General features: G+C 36.6%; 1 protein-coding gene across 1 annotated transcript in view; it reads right to left on the bottom strand.

Annotated features, from left to right (window-relative positions):
* The window catches only part of LOC145780311 (phospholipase D1-like), a 33,845-nt gene that overhangs the window by 13,222 nt on the left and 4,934 nt on the right, over positions 1 to 15,689 (bottom strand). The window contains exons 5-12 of the mRNA XM_082592014.1: positions 14,341 to 14,455; positions 10,231 to 10,296; positions 9,776 to 9,834; positions 7,925 to 7,999; positions 6,931 to 7,074; positions 3,299 to 3,448; positions 974 to 1,139; positions 523 to 664 (exon numbers count right to left, since the gene is read on the bottom strand). Coding sequence (XP_082448140.1) covers positions 523 to 664; positions 974 to 1,139; positions 3,299 to 3,448; positions 6,931 to 7,074; positions 7,925 to 7,999; positions 9,776 to 9,834; positions 10,231 to 10,296; positions 14,341 to 14,455 — 917 coding nt within the window. The remainder of the gene's footprint in view (positions 1 to 522; positions 665 to 973; positions 1,140 to 3,298; positions 3,449 to 6,930; positions 7,075 to 7,924; positions 8,000 to 9,775; positions 9,835 to 10,230; positions 10,297 to 14,340; positions 14,456 to 15,689) is intronic.

The raw sequence follows: 15,689 nt of genomic DNA, 5'->3' as shown, positions 1-15,689 counted from the left end.
TTGAATACTTTAAATCATGTAAGAATGGCTGTAGCCTACTGTTTTCAGACAGAAAAATCCGTCATTTTTGCATTATATCAACGTCTACAGAATCAATGTAAAAATGACGGATTTTGCTGTCTGGGTTGTGGCGTCGGCTCAATCGTTCCCTGATACTATTGTACAACTTCAATGATTGGAAAACTAATGACGTGACATTGGTGACTATCACGTCATCAATTTACCATTAGGTTCTTTCGTTCCGGCTGAATGGTCGTATATTAGGTCTTATCATATATAAGCGCCTTTTAAAGTCTTTATTAGCTAACACAAAACTACAGTTATCATCTTTCGTCAAACACGCATTCTCCATATGCAGGCATATGTTCCAAAAATTACCAAGATGGACAATTTTGTGATATTGACATTTATTTAACGTCTGCAGACGGTTGATCCAATGTCAGAAAAATGAATTTAGCCAGCTGGGTAGAGAATCGCTTAATACAGGTAGCTGGTTTACGAAAATTGCTTCCTATACATCACCTGGCGATATGTCGGGATGCCTCATTACTCTGATGTTGGTTGGATGAAGTTTCAAGAGAGTTTGTTTCGTGTACTCGCTGTTTAAATTGACGGCGACCTCAACTTCCTTGTAGAGTTGGACATAGATTTTCACGCCTTCTTCCTGCAAGCACCAAATTCAATGATACATCAAGAAAAAATTTTACATTGGCAATCAGCACTTTGATTTAACATCAAGCAAACTCTCACACGTCGCCGACTAATCTAGAAATACATTGCGTTCATAACAGATTTTGTGCTTAACGCATTACCATTGTATGCAGACTTTCATGACAAGCAAGTTTGTAGCATAGATGGTACTAATACTTGAGAAAATGTTTACAAAAACAACCCTTCTGGGACGAGGTACATACGTCTACAGAAAAAATGTCTAAAATTGCATTGAAGTTTCAATTGAGGCTTGTTTTTTTACCGCTTTTCTTTTCAGAATCTGATCCAGTCTCCAGTAATCTCCGCGTGTGATTGGTCGTTTGAGGTAGATCTCCGGAGACAGCCACCAATCAGTGATGAAGATCTCTTCCTTTGCATTTTCCATGGCATCAGCAAGAGCATCAAAGTAACTTCTCCCATCAACAAACCTATAAAACGTTAAAATATGGCTACTTATGATGTTTGCGTCTATTTAATGCAAAAAGATGAGATCAATCAGTTATTGTGACACACAATGGTGCCAAAACGTTCCCGATTTAAACTACTAATGGAAATAAACTAACAGCATAAAACCCTGTGAAATATGTTTTTGTTAACACGCTGGAAGCTTTACAAAATTTCGCAAAATTGAAAGATCTACTCAAAGCATTTACATTTGCTATGACGGATATAACATGTCCAGGCCTGCAGCTATTGCAAGGTTTCATGGATCAAGGAGTCGATGATAAAAGTCAAAGGTTTTTAAAGTTGCTAAACTTTCCAGTGATGATTCTGTAATCGACTAAAAGCTTGCATTACGCGAAACGCTGCGTCACTGTGATAAGTTTTATGTCATGCAAGGCAACTGCTTTATGTCCTGCAAGGCAACATTCTTAATAATATTCTGTAGCAAAATTGTGATACTTCAGACTGTAACGCAGTTAAAATTTGCTCTTAGCATAAAGTGAAATAGATTTACTGGCAACAGCAGCAGTTTAAGTGATGACAAAAAGCTATGAAGTCGATAAAGTAAAGGTGGCAGTTCAAACTAGTCAACAAATAATCGTCATTCTCATCCGCTGAGCAGTGATGCCGTAAACAGCGCCAAACATCGACACTGCCATAAACAGCGCCCTAAGCACAGTGACAGGATGCCTGCGTCCCACACCATTGGACAATCTCCTCATTCTCGCTGGCATCCAACCTGCTTAGCTTCGTCGCAAAGAAGCCACTTTATCTCTCGGCTGACGTGCACTGGAGCCTAACCATCTTCTCCACTACAAGACCTCTGCTACCCCAAACGAGTACCCCCGTCGACTGAAATTGAGACGCCCATTCGTGCCAGACGCTCAACTTCTGATCAACGAAGCTGATGATACATAAATATACAACGAAGACCATCAATAGAATTCTGAATGGAAGTCAAGGGTACCACCAGACTCCGTTCGTTCATCTCCGACGCCGACACACGCATCGGCCTGACACTACAAAGACAGGCATGGGTGCGCCTCAACCGTCTTCGTACGAGCGTCGGACTTTTCCGCTTAACCATGCACCAATGGGGAATGGCCTCTTCCTGTGAATGCGGTGCCGAGGAACAGACCGCAGACCACATCATAACTGACTGTACCATCTTCAAGCCACCTTACGGAGTGGAAGGTCTACGAGTCTTGGATGATGAAACCAAAGACTGGCTGCTCTCTAGTAGGCTTCCAATGTAATTTGGGAACATCGTCAATCTGGGGTGATAAAAGGACAGACCATCGGCCCCAGAGGCTCACACGACGACGAGCAGTGATGCAGTTACCGATGGATTTAATGAACCTATCGTGTCATTCTTTTTTCACTGAAAGAACTTTGGAAAACACAAAGGATTAGTCAGCACTAAATCAGCATTTTGATTGTGAAATATCCAAAGTTAACGTAAAGGATTCGAACAATGCAGTTCATGACTTTGCAAACTGCGTGTAAACCAAACATATGAATGCAATGTGTTTTAAGTTAAACATGAAACTTGACAACTGAGATTCATATGATTTTGATAACTTCCTTCCTTGTGGTTACGCAAACACCAGTTTCAACTAAACTCGCCTGTCACATCGCACGACTCTGCGAAGAGTGAAATAATAACGCGACGCCAACATATCAAAAATAGCGCTCAACTTAGGGAGAATAAGGCAAATGAGAGCTTGAACTATTGTACGAAGGATGAATGACCCAGACGGGAAATTAGCCGTTTTTTACAATGATTTAACGTCTGCAGACGCATGACAGATGTCAATTTTTATACTTTCAAGCCTATTGTCAATCCGAAAATTAGTTTTTTTTCAACGTTAATTCAACGTCTGGTCTGCAAATGTGAATCAATGTAAAAAAGACTGATTTTTTGGCTGAGCTCATCACCATGATATGATCTTGTAACCGATTGGGGCCGTGTTCTGCTAATTGTGAATTCCACCGCACTTCTCACCTAAGTGCTGTGCAACGCTAATGAGACATAAAGCATGACATTCAACGTGGCGGTTGTGGTGCAATTCATTCCTTGCTATAAAAAAGACTAATAAAATGGTCAGTTAACAAGAAATAAATCGCTTTTAAAAACACTCACCAGTGCGCAAAAGAGTCTTTCCTTTGGGGAGCAAAAGAGTGGAGACGAATTGCTTTATCGGCTAATCCAGCGCTGTGGTTTTTAACTGAGTTCTCGATTAGTCGCTTCCACTCAAATGCTTGTCTTTCAGTCCAACAGTTCACTTTTAATCTGCGATGAAACAGGATTTTTGTCATATTCTGTTGATGCTCGCATGGCTTGGAATAACCCAAGACGACAATATCGGTTCTTTTTCCATTGATTGCACTGTGTCACAAAAATGCGGTATATCGAGAACTGAGATATGAATATCGATTCCAGATGTAGTTTTGGGCGCTAATTCCGAATTCGAGATCAGTTTTGCTCTATCACGACAGGGTTTTGAACTATTTACATAATTTGTTCTTTCCAAATTTAGCAAAAAAAGCTAAATATGGGCATTTTTTGTTTAAAAGCCCCCAAATCGCTGTGATAGGCTGATAGCAGTCTAGTTGAGCAAAGGAACTAGTTGTTAAAGTATGAATAAATTTGATCACGCTTCTAAACTAAAACTTAACTGCATCTTGACTTCATCATAATCATTCTTCGTAGTGAGACAGTTCAGGTTCCATATCCAATGTCCATTGTAGAAACAAAATAATAAACTTTTGATTTCTTCAGCAAGATGGGACGATTTTGTCAACAAATATGTTTTTTTGACGGTCTTCGATACTTTTTTGCTAATGCCTGCTTTGCTCAACTAGACTGCTGTCATAGCGATTTGGGAGCTTTTGGACAAAAAATCTGCTAATATTATAGCGTATTTTGCTAAATTTGGAATGAAGAATAAGTGCCCAAAATTACATCTGGAATGAATATTTCATATCTCAGTTCTCGACATACCCCATTTATTGTGACACAGTGTTATGATTATGTTGATTTCATCTGCAGATGTTGAATCAATGTAAAAAATAATTTTGACAGTAGAAAACAAAATAGAAAAACGTAAAGGAAAAATGTTTCTACTCAGCTTGGCTGAGCGGCGAGAGGGTTTAATTGACGTTTTACAATCACCAAGACTAAGGTTTGATATGCAAAAAATGGGGCAGGCAATTTAACGTATTAGAGAACAGCTACAAGCCCAGTCAAGCTGGTGCAAGAAAGAAACCCAATTACGGATCAAAAGATACATTGCCTGGAAATTCAATGTTCAAAATAAATATATGACAAGGTCCAATTTGGAAAGTTGCAAAGGGTTCTTGGGCACTATTAAAACTGAGAGATTATGTGAATTCAGACACATTGACAACCGTTTATTATACTTTAATTTACTCCCACCTTCAATATTGCATTACTAGCTGGGGTAAAGCTTGCAACAAAGTTCTAGACCCTCTCAGAAAAATGCAAAAAAGAATAATAAGAATAATCACAAAAAGCGATTATAGAGCCCATACCAGTCCATTATTTTTTAAAATGAATATCTTAAAGCTGGAAGACATATGTACACTGGAAGTAAAAAAACACATGTTCAGAGTCTGCATGAACTTGTACCCTTCTGCCTACTGTGCATTGTTCACAAGTTCTTCACTCATCCACAACCATAATACTAGATATCAAGCAAACAATAATTATTTTGTTAAACGCACTAATACAGAATTTGGCAAAAAATCCATACAAGTATTTGGACCAGTGGTGTGGTCAGAGGTTCCAAGCAATCTCAAAAAGTTATCTTTTTATGATTTCAAAAAACATAGCAAAGCATCAGCTTTGCAAAGTTATGATACTTGATAAGTGGGTCTTCATTTGGCCTAAGCTCTCACATTCAACAATGTCTATTGTCATGGTGTCCACTGTCCACTGATTTTCATGATTACTATTTGTTGGAAAATCTCGCACACAATTTTATGAAGCTGACAATTAATTGTAAGCTACTAGTCGAAGTATTAGTCTTGTTTGTGTTTTCTTTTTTGATTGTAACTAATTTGGTTAAATTGTTGATTAGTTTCATAATTCAAATTATTCTTTCCAGAGTGGCAACTGACTAGTTGACCGTATGGTCGTTTCGTTGTCTCCCTATCAATAACAAAACCTCAACATTGTATGTATTATTGTTTTATGTCACTTTTGTGTTTTGTTTTTTGATAAATAAACGATTGATTGATTGATTTGAAATTCTAGTGTTGCAGATTGCGATTTCAGATATTGAACTCTGTTCAGTACAACTTCATTGTACTGAACAGGGTTCAATACCCGAAATCGCGATCTGTAACGCAAGAATTTCAAATTGGACTTTGTCATATATTTATTTTGAACTTAGGTTTGACACCGGCTAAGACCACAACGCAGTGTTTTTGGCAGCACTCTTAATGACAATTGACATACTCTGAATTCAAAGTGGGTACGAGAGATCCAAGAAAGCAAATCATTTTTTGTCAACCAACGTCTGCAAACGTTGAATCAATGTAAAACTGACAAATTTTTCTGTCTGGGACACTTCATGGCAAAAATATTAACCTGCTACGACTTGGTACAAAACCACATAATTATTCAACAAAACGAAAAGTATGTTAGAGAGTTACAAACTGTTACAACGCAAACAGAGCGAGAACAGTGTCAAACATTAAGTGAAACCACTAGGTAACGTTGATTTATAGTATTCATAAAGTTTAGTAGTAGTTATATAGTATCTAGAGCTTCGGTAGAGAGTTTGTCTTGTTGAACCATAGGCATACGAAGCCGAGTAACGTGATCAAGTTTAACATCTTCAAGTTTATTACATATAGAAACACAAAACTACGCAACAAATTAAGTATCGAACGTTTTCGACATCACAAGATGTCCTTTTCAGCCTTCAGGAATAATATATATACAACTTAACTACATCTGAATAAAATACAATACAGCAGTTAACTAAATCTATAAACTGGAAAAGACAAAAACTGCACAGTACTTCTAACTAGCTCAAACTCAACGATATAGGCTCCACGAGAATCAAAGGTAACTGCATCAAAAGGTGTTGAACAGATCACATGATATGGTAGAAAGGCAAGGTGCGAAAAAACTAATTTTAAAATACAGAGAGCAAGAAAGACGAGCCGCAAGCATACAATTGTCTGTTCAAAAGTGGATTGTGACGTTTTATGTACAAGGCTTCCAAGATCTTAGTTTGATACTCAGACCTGCCTCTGGACATGATCTCAAATTGCTTGATAGAAACGTTATTTTGGCATTCTGTACATGAGAAAATGTGATCTTATTTAGTATTGTTTAGTGTTTATTGGTACAAAGTTTATGAAAAATTCCCAAACGATTGCAGCATTCGCCTACTGTAAAGTAAGTTAAACGTTTCTAAAAGAAAAACACGCATTTCCTGTTGTAAAATGATGTCATACCATAAAATCTGTGTATCGTTTCTTACACAACAGCCATGAACAAAACACGAAAAATATTCCCACATCATATTTCAATGCAATACATTACAATTTATGTATTCCCAATCACTTTAGACGAGTCGGCAACTGGGATTTTACGTTGCACTTTGCAGTCGGTTAAATTCTTGAAGTTAAATGTGAAAAGTGACCGCTGAAAAGTAAAACTGATTTTTGCAGTTAAGCACAAAATTTCTCACTACAAGATACAGGTCGCCATGCACAGCGCATACAAAACTTTAATACCTTCTTGAACTGTTGCTGATGGCCAGTTTTTTTGAAGGGTTTTGATGCTGGATGTTCATGTTGCTATCGAAGAGCAGGACTGCCCTCAATTTTGCTTGGTGGGGGTCAAGATATGCCACAAACGTATCTTTCACGACAAACCACCTGGAAAGAGCATGCTACTGTATTTGTTCGAGCATAAGTTATATCCGCAACTTAGGCTTGATAAAATGATACAAAATTTCTAAGCCACACTGTGGAAGTCGCACTCCGGCTTCGTGAGTAAACATTTGATACAAAATTCTGCGTCTTATACGCTCACCGCTCATGCTCGGATGAATATGGTAGGTAGGTCTAATGATCAAAATACACAAAAGTTAAAAAGTGGAGCATTTCTATCTAACTTCATCTGTGATCGTTTACTTTTTGCAAATTTAGTAAACTGAGCAGGGTTGTAGAGGGTAGCTGCCCGGTACTGGGGTAGCTACAGGGCTGGGTTGTTTTTTTTTATAAAAAAAAACTCAGTTTTGTTAAAAGGACATGACCAGATTTACAAAACTAGTGTTGCCAGATGAGGAATTCTGCTCCAATTTGAGAAAATTTTAAAGCTTTTCAAGAAAAATCTTGTGGCAATACCTGTGACGAAACAAACCTTTTTCTCAAAACTTTCAAAAGTGTTATTTTCAACAACTAATCAAATAAACACTGCAAGGTTTGAGTGTTCATTGGGATTGTTATCTATTCTAGCATTTGTTTTGTTGCAACTATTGCTAGAAATGAAAAAAAAACACTGAATTGTTGTTTTTCACATGAATGCATATTGCCTAGCCTAAATAGTTTTAGGAATAGTGCGCAAATCGTCAAAAGTACAAAAGTTATTGTTTTCACAAAAATAAATGAACAGTAACACAACTCCAATTTTAACTAATGTATTTTACTTTTGTCAGAAAACAAAATGTTAATTTGACAGTAAAGTTGTGATCAAGGTTGACACAGTAATGCATTGTACCAATACCTTTTATCCCATCTGGGAAATATTTCAATATGTCTCACTTTGCGCCCACCAGATCTTTTCTTGATCATTCCTTCTCTAAACAAATAAGAGTAAATATGAAATCCGGAAGTATGACACGAAAACCTTCACTTTGAAAAGTTGAATGTTTTTACCTTTCAGCGATGCCAGTTACTCAAAGGTCATAATCCAGTACACGCTACACAGTGATAATGGATAAAAAAGCTGGATATTTTTAAAAACAAACTTCCTGAGGTAAAAGTTTTCAAACTTTCAACAACTTTGCAGTATGCGACTATGCGTGTTACAGTATTTCCAAAACTTCTTACCCAAAAGAGTAAATTTGAATTGCGAAAAATTGCTTGCGGGCAACTCTGACAAATGAAACGATATAGTCAAATATTAATGCTGCACATGAAAATTTAATCACTTGAAGCGAAAATTATCAACCTGATCCTGTGATAACGTTTGCAATAAAAACAAAACAATCAATAGAGGTTGGACGAAACCACAGATATATGAAGGATAAATAGCAACAGCAGAAAGAAATCTGTGACCGGTCACGGCCGGTTTTCACAAGCAAAGAGTACTCGACTACTCGTGTAAAAGTCAAAGATTTTCGATTAATAGAATTATATCGTTTGAACCTCAAATATCAATGTCCAAATAAAAAGTTGACAAAAGGGAGATATGTGTTAGAATAGGCCTATTAAGGGTAGAGAATGATCATTGATTACTGATGTATCATACAATTTTTGTTGTTGCCTTGTAGTACTTCAACTTTCAATTTCAGCAATCAACATTATTCATGGCAGCTAGTGATGAACCGGAGGCAAGATTTTGGCCGGAGGGAGGATGGTCCGGCCAGAAAATGTCAACTCTGGCCGGAGCTTCCGGCATTTGTTAATATCTACCTCATAATCAATGTTTTAACAACTGTAACCGACACAATGTTTGTAACAACCGACAACCGCATTTTAACTATGCGGTTGCCGGCAATAGTTTAACAGGGAGGTCTAAAGGGTACTTTTGGATCCGGGATGATTTAAAGGGCCGTATTTATTCCAAGGGTCCAGGGAACTTGAAGAAACCACCTCGTATTTGTTGGATATGGTGCGTTTTTCTTGAAGTGTCTGAATTTGGGGCCTGAGAATCTGATTAATTTGAATAAGCTTAACTGAAGATGATCTCGCTTCTAGCTGATCGAAATCGATATTTAGCTATATATGATTGAACTGACTCCCGTGTGAGAATAAATTTCTTTGCATGACGACCATTCGAACGTCGAACCAGGGTTCTCACCACTTGACTATCCAGCCGTCATACATATACACACTTGCACGACTACATACCGACACTTGCACAATGCAACTATACATAAAGCGTTTTTTCATCGTAACAAAAAAACTTTACGCTTGATGCAGCGCTACCGATCAAAATTACTACGCTTTCACAGTGCGAATAGTTGGGATGCCATCAACAGAAGACAAGCAAATCAACTTCTGTTTTACGTTTCGATAGTCAGTTCTGTTTTCACAACAGCACTTTCTTCACATTCCAATTCTTCAATAATTCGATGTTCTGTTATTAGCAAGTGCAAGTTTCAACGAAGCAAAAAAAGTTTAACAACCAAAAGGCATAAAAATAATCAAAGGTGTCTTGAGCAACGAGCATTACTAGCTTGCCTCAACGTTTACAAATCAAGTCAATGAAATGCAAGCGCTTTCTATTGATCAAAGGACAAAAACAACACTAGAGCAGACAGCTGAGACAAACAGATATGTACGTAAATAATATATAGCCTATTCAATTGCATCTGAAATATTTATCCTTAAGCACTGTACAAACACTTACTTTCCCTTTAAACCAAGGTCTTGAACGAACGACAGCCGACTGACTTCCAGAAATTTTTTCTAAAAACATGTTTCAATATCTTATAAATGGCAATATTATACGTTTTGATTATCTATGGGAACAAAAAAGTAGCTGGTATATGTAGGCTAACTTTCCACAAAAGCATTATTTTATAAATCTGAAATTATTCTTTGTTATGTGTTGATAATTCGTAATACGCGACAAAGTTTGTTTTGGTAAATTGACTCTCTTGTAGCAGGAAGAAAAATCGTGTTCTTTTGCAAGTCTGTCTACTAACTGACTATAGAAACCACTTTTTGAAGTTTTGTAGATTTAAGAAGATCAAAAATTTTTAATTGAAATATGTAGGGCATGAATTTTTTTCGTACATTTATAAAGCTTTAACGCAAATCATAAAACCACCAAACAAGTTCTGTGACAGAGCTTGTTCTTACCGTTATGGTATGATTTCTATATAGTCTGCTTTCCAACATGGCGTTTAGATACCGCTCAAGCTGGTTCTGAAAGAAAACATATAAAATAAAACCTTTATTTGTACAAAACGGTAAAAACCCACAACCCACTGGATAAATTTAGAAAAATAAACAAAAAAAAAAACGTTGTTTAACGTAAGGAATAGAAGTATTACTCTAAATTGGTAAATTTAAATTTAGGGTGAAGCATTGGCCAAACAAGTTTGGCTGCATCAGAAAATTACTCATAACGTCAAATTGTTCTTAAATTTAGTTTGTGCTCAGTTAACAATATAGGATATCGCTAACTCAGAATCTAGCGACGTTATTTACTTGTTAGACGATATAATGATATGATATAACATGGCCAAATTCTGTCAACTGAGCTGTAAGACAAGATCTAAATCAACATCTTTTTTGTAGGAATGAAATAAGTTAGCAAAGGAAGTGAGGATCTTTCATGAATAGGTAAAGTTTAGGTAACTATATTAGTCCGAAAACATTTGTCATAAACTAAACGCTAAGCAATAGAAATATCAAACGCATAGACAGGTAAATTCCACTGACTGCAAAACACCATGCATTGCTGATCTTTGAAATATTCCAAAAACACCTAAAAAAATGACAGGAAAGAAGGCGTACTCTCTCATTACATGTCATTCGCGTAAAGTTAAAGTTGCGCATTTCCAGCTGTTGATAGTGATAGTTTATTGTCTAAAAAGTATAAAAAAAAAAACGATTTAACATCCAATGAACTACACTGTATCCATGACTTCGTCATGCAAAGTGTTCAGTGGGCTAATTATGATATCATTTGTGTACAACTTCCGCAACTTAACCGCCCCAGCATAAGGCGCACAAATTCAGTAAACACGAAAGTATATACAGAATAACATGAGTGTATTGAATGAACGTGCATGCAGGGCAGGCACGTGGCACTTATTTTGTATGTTTAAATCATGGCTTATATAAGTTCCTAACCGATCTACCAAGAACGCACATGTGAATTGTAACATGCAGGACGAATTAAATTAGGAAGTCGGTTGTTTGTTCTGGTTCATATACTGTAGATTTAACTTGACAGCATGCGCATATCAAAATAACAGAGATATTTGAAAGACCATTATCATCAACGTCTGTATTAGATCAGGCACTATATGGCCAGTGGCAATGGACCACCTGGATTATTGTTTGAATAATGCTTGCATTTTCTTTTTCCATTCTATTGGACTTTGTGCGTTCTTTTCTTTTCAACAAGTGAAATTCAGATCGAAAACGATAACAGAAACAACGTAATCAGTGCTGTGAGTGTGCTATATTAAGGCGGCAAAACACACTGCACCAATGGCTGATCGATACCCTCTCTGAAGTCTAATCCAGACCGCTGTCCCTGGTATGGTACACAGGTCTTGAACCCTGACTACTGGTACTGGGCCAACAATAAACACTTCGTACAACGAAAAAGTGTAATCAGGTTGTTTGTAAGAAACAATGTAGTTTTGACTTTTGTCAGATTTCTTACATTGCCTGGAGATCTGAAGACATTGAATCAATGTAAAAACAGGCACTGATTTGCTAGCTGGGTAATGATGCTGAATAAAATTCAATGCGCTTCAGAGTTGGGCTTTAGTTGCTTACTTCACAAATGTAGATACTTTCGGAACACAGTTCCCTAGTCATGTGCTATGATAAATAGCACACATGGCTAAGATTGTAACTGTGTTCCAAAAGCTGGTGCAAACCACTACCACCACAGCGAACTCGCAACATCAGGCCTAAATAGATCGTAAGTATCTTCTACATTGTGGAGTAAGCAACGATTATGCTGCCAAAAGCGAAACTCAATCTATTGCATTTAGTTGATAAGTTACTCCTTGCTAGAAAATGTTCACACATGTTTTTGTATTTCCTACCAGGGCACTGGTAGATTGACATTTTTTAATAATTCGCTTCTGGAAAAAAACGTTCCCACCATTGTGCATGGAGTAGATTATAGCCAGCCAACAAATCAATTTTGTACATTGATTCAACCTCTGCAGACGTTGAATCAATTTAAAAAAAAAAACGATTTTCTAATTGGGTTGAGACAACTTAGTCTTACTCATGATGTGTTTGACGGTATTTCTGTGATCGTCACTCACAAGTCACAATCAATGATTCTTCTGAACTATCATGAACGTTTTTGAGCTATCCCCCAGTCACTAACATATGTGAAGTGAAGTTTCGAAACTGAAACTTGGTTTCGTTTTTAACTCTACTAGGTGCGTCTGAAAGATGATTGAATGTTGTCTTATCATTGAAACTTCACCTTTTTAACAATAAATCGATTGACAGTTTGCATTTTGGGTGAAATTGATTTAGTTCAACGTGATTTACTATTTGTGCAGTTTTTAACCAGCTCAATTCTAATGGACAATATCGGTAAATTTCTTCACATGCAAAAGATATGGACCTGTGTTACTTGTTGTGTTCTTGACGTATATTCCTGATACGAAAAAAACATGAAGACTAAAGTACATGATCGGTTTCGGAACGTGAATTCAAAACGCAAATACTGTTCTTGACTGCTATCTGAGACAGAAAAAAATGTGAAAAGGATTGATTTGCTTCTGGGTTTCGATTTGTTCAAATACATTATATTAAAAAGGACTTTCATTAGATGTTTTTATGCGTGACAACACTTTTGCAAGCCTTCTATTTTGTGCTGGTAATTTGTTTTACATTATCATCTCTAAATATATGAACTATCACGCTTCCAATTGCAGGAAATTTCGGTTTGTGGCAATATCCCATAGAAATAGAGCAAGCAAAATTTTCTATTTTTGAATCGTTTCTACGTGTGGCGACGTAGAATTTGAGACGCAAATTAATATAAAGTCATCAAGCAATGATCACATTCAACGTGTCAAATCAATGTGCCTGTAAAAATTTCTCAAAAAGTTTGCAGGAATGCTGTTCTGTGGAATTTATAAAAACGCGTTGAACACAGCACGCCTGCTATTGCCCATCGTTTAAAAACCGGAAACTTTACCATGTGAAAGGCAAAGTTTGAAAGTTGATCATATCTTGGGAGTTTCCCACTTGCAAACAGTACCACAACCCAGACAACAAACTCCGTCATTTTTACATTGATTCAACGTCTGCAGACGTAAAAATGACGGATTTTTCTGTCTGGGAACAAGTCCAGTGTAACTATGGTGCGACAATGTAGCGTGCGCTAGCAGACGCATAGAATGATAGTGTGGGTTGTTGATGAGGCAATTAGTCGTGCAGCTACTGCAATGCACAAAAAAAACGAATTTTAAATCACTGGAGTTCAGAAGTAGGGTCCACGAAACGTTGACCTTGACGGCATCACTTTTCACAAATCATGAGGAAACAGATCACTTTTACACTGTGATCAACTATGAACAATCCAACCCATATATAGAAACGAATATGTGCAACATATAAAAACTGTGGAGTGTGGAATAAGGATAACATGTCTTCGCAGAGCACGACAAGCAATTAATCCATTTTCTATCAATAGATAGCATCAAAATAAGAACTTGTAAATGCAAAGCAATACCTACTTTACTTTACCTAGGTGGTGGGCATGCAAAGTCAAAAATTACTGTCAGTATGCCGGTAATTTTTAATAATAAAAAATTAAGGTATTTGATTGCGGAATGGCCCGTTTCGGTGAGTCCGATTCGGTGAGTGCGATTCGGTGAGTCCGATCCCTTAACCGGGGATTTTTTCATTTTTTTTTTTAATTATCGGGTACCGTAGCCTAATTATCATTGCCGTTTTAGGGTTAGGGGTTAGGGTTAGGGTTAGAGGTTAGGAAGTCACCGAATCGGACACAACCGAATAGTAGCAGACCCATTTGATTGTATGAATCTTCATCTCCAGAATGAAAAAAAACTTCTTTGAAAGCTTAATCACCTGTCAGTTTCGCATACTTGTAGACTTGTAGAGGCTTTGAAACACCGACACAAGTTCAATCACCGAGATTGACAGAGCAAACATTTCTCATTGACTATACCAGTCAAAACGCTAATTACAACAATAATAAAAACGATTCTGCCATGCACATCGATTCGACATTACCTTTCGTTTTTCAACATCATCACCAGATATTAAAGCTTCTGGTTTTTTCGGAAAAAAAGGAATTTTCTCTTCTTGTTTTGTGAGGCCGTGGCGAGATTTTCTCTTTTGTTTGTGTCTACAAGAATTATATATTTACAAATTGAACGAGTCTATTTGCCAGGTGTCTTAATCTTAGTTCAAAAGCTTGATACGTTCTAGTGTAAAATAAACTACCCTACAGTCTACACTACTGTATTACAAAACGTTTTAAATGTTGCATATATATTCTGAGGTTTCGGCAATCAAACAAGACTGAACACAAACGGCCTTGCATAAAACTATTAAATTCATATTTGTAAAGATCCATTATCCCTTTTAAAAAGTTTAATCAATCCAATCTCAACTGCGTTGTTATGCCATAATCATAATAGGGTAGTAGTGTCTAGTTACAAAAGGTCACCATAATTGGGGCTGGGGTATAATGGGAAGAAATAGGAATCATAATTAGGGTTTTTCAAAATAAATAAAGGTTTGTGCAAACTCTCCAAATAGGTCGTTAAAATCTACATATTGTGAAGTACTCTCCAAACAAATTTAAACAAAGTTTTTCCTATACTATAGTCATACAAAAAGTATTCAACAAACAATGTTCAATATAAAGGCTCTTGTCGTTTGGTTACAGCTTTTGCCAGGCTTCACAAGGTTACCCAGAAATTGAGTCTCCTTAATAATTAAAAAATAAAATAATCTGCAAATAAAAACGTTTTTTTTTGAGTAAAAAAATCACTGGGACCCAAACAGCAAATTAGTCGCTTTTTACGTTGATTCAATGTACACAGATGTTGAATTATTGTAACAATCCACTGCTTTACTGACTGGGAAGCAACAATGTCATGAAAGTGTCTGGTAGTGGTATCTAAAATTTATATTATACACAATACACAGATTGTCATTTTTTTACATCAGTGTGACGATTGTGACGTTAGTTCCTAGGCTGCGGTACTTCAAAAAATCTAAACTTTTGTTGACTACAAAAAATCTGCAGCAAATGCGTTTTATTTTATATTTTTAGTATTATATCTGTCACAATATCAGCCAAACTTAGCCAATGTCGATACTCCAAAAATGGCCAATATCACAGATATCGATTCGATATATCGGTACCGTACATCTCTAGTCAGAACAAACTATTAAACTAGAATTGAACAATAAAAAAATTATAGGAGTCACTACCAAGAGTTGGATCAACATTTGGAATCGTACTTTGAAAAATTCAGAACAATGTAAGTGTAAAGTAATTAAAACTTTTGATGGTATAATTGTAATGCATTTGAACTGAAACTTTTGTAATTGATCCAACTGCGGTGACT

The sequence above is a fragment of the Aplidium turbinatum genome, chromosome 11 (assembly GCF_918807975.1).
Source record: "Aplidium turbinatum chromosome 11, kaAplTurb1.1, whole genome shotgun sequence".
NCBI lineage: Eukaryota > Metazoa > Chordata > Ascidiacea > Aplousobranchia > Polyclinidae > Aplidium > Aplidium turbinatum.
Note: the sequence above shows the minus strand (reverse complement) of the source record. Positions and strands in the feature narration are given on the sequence as shown.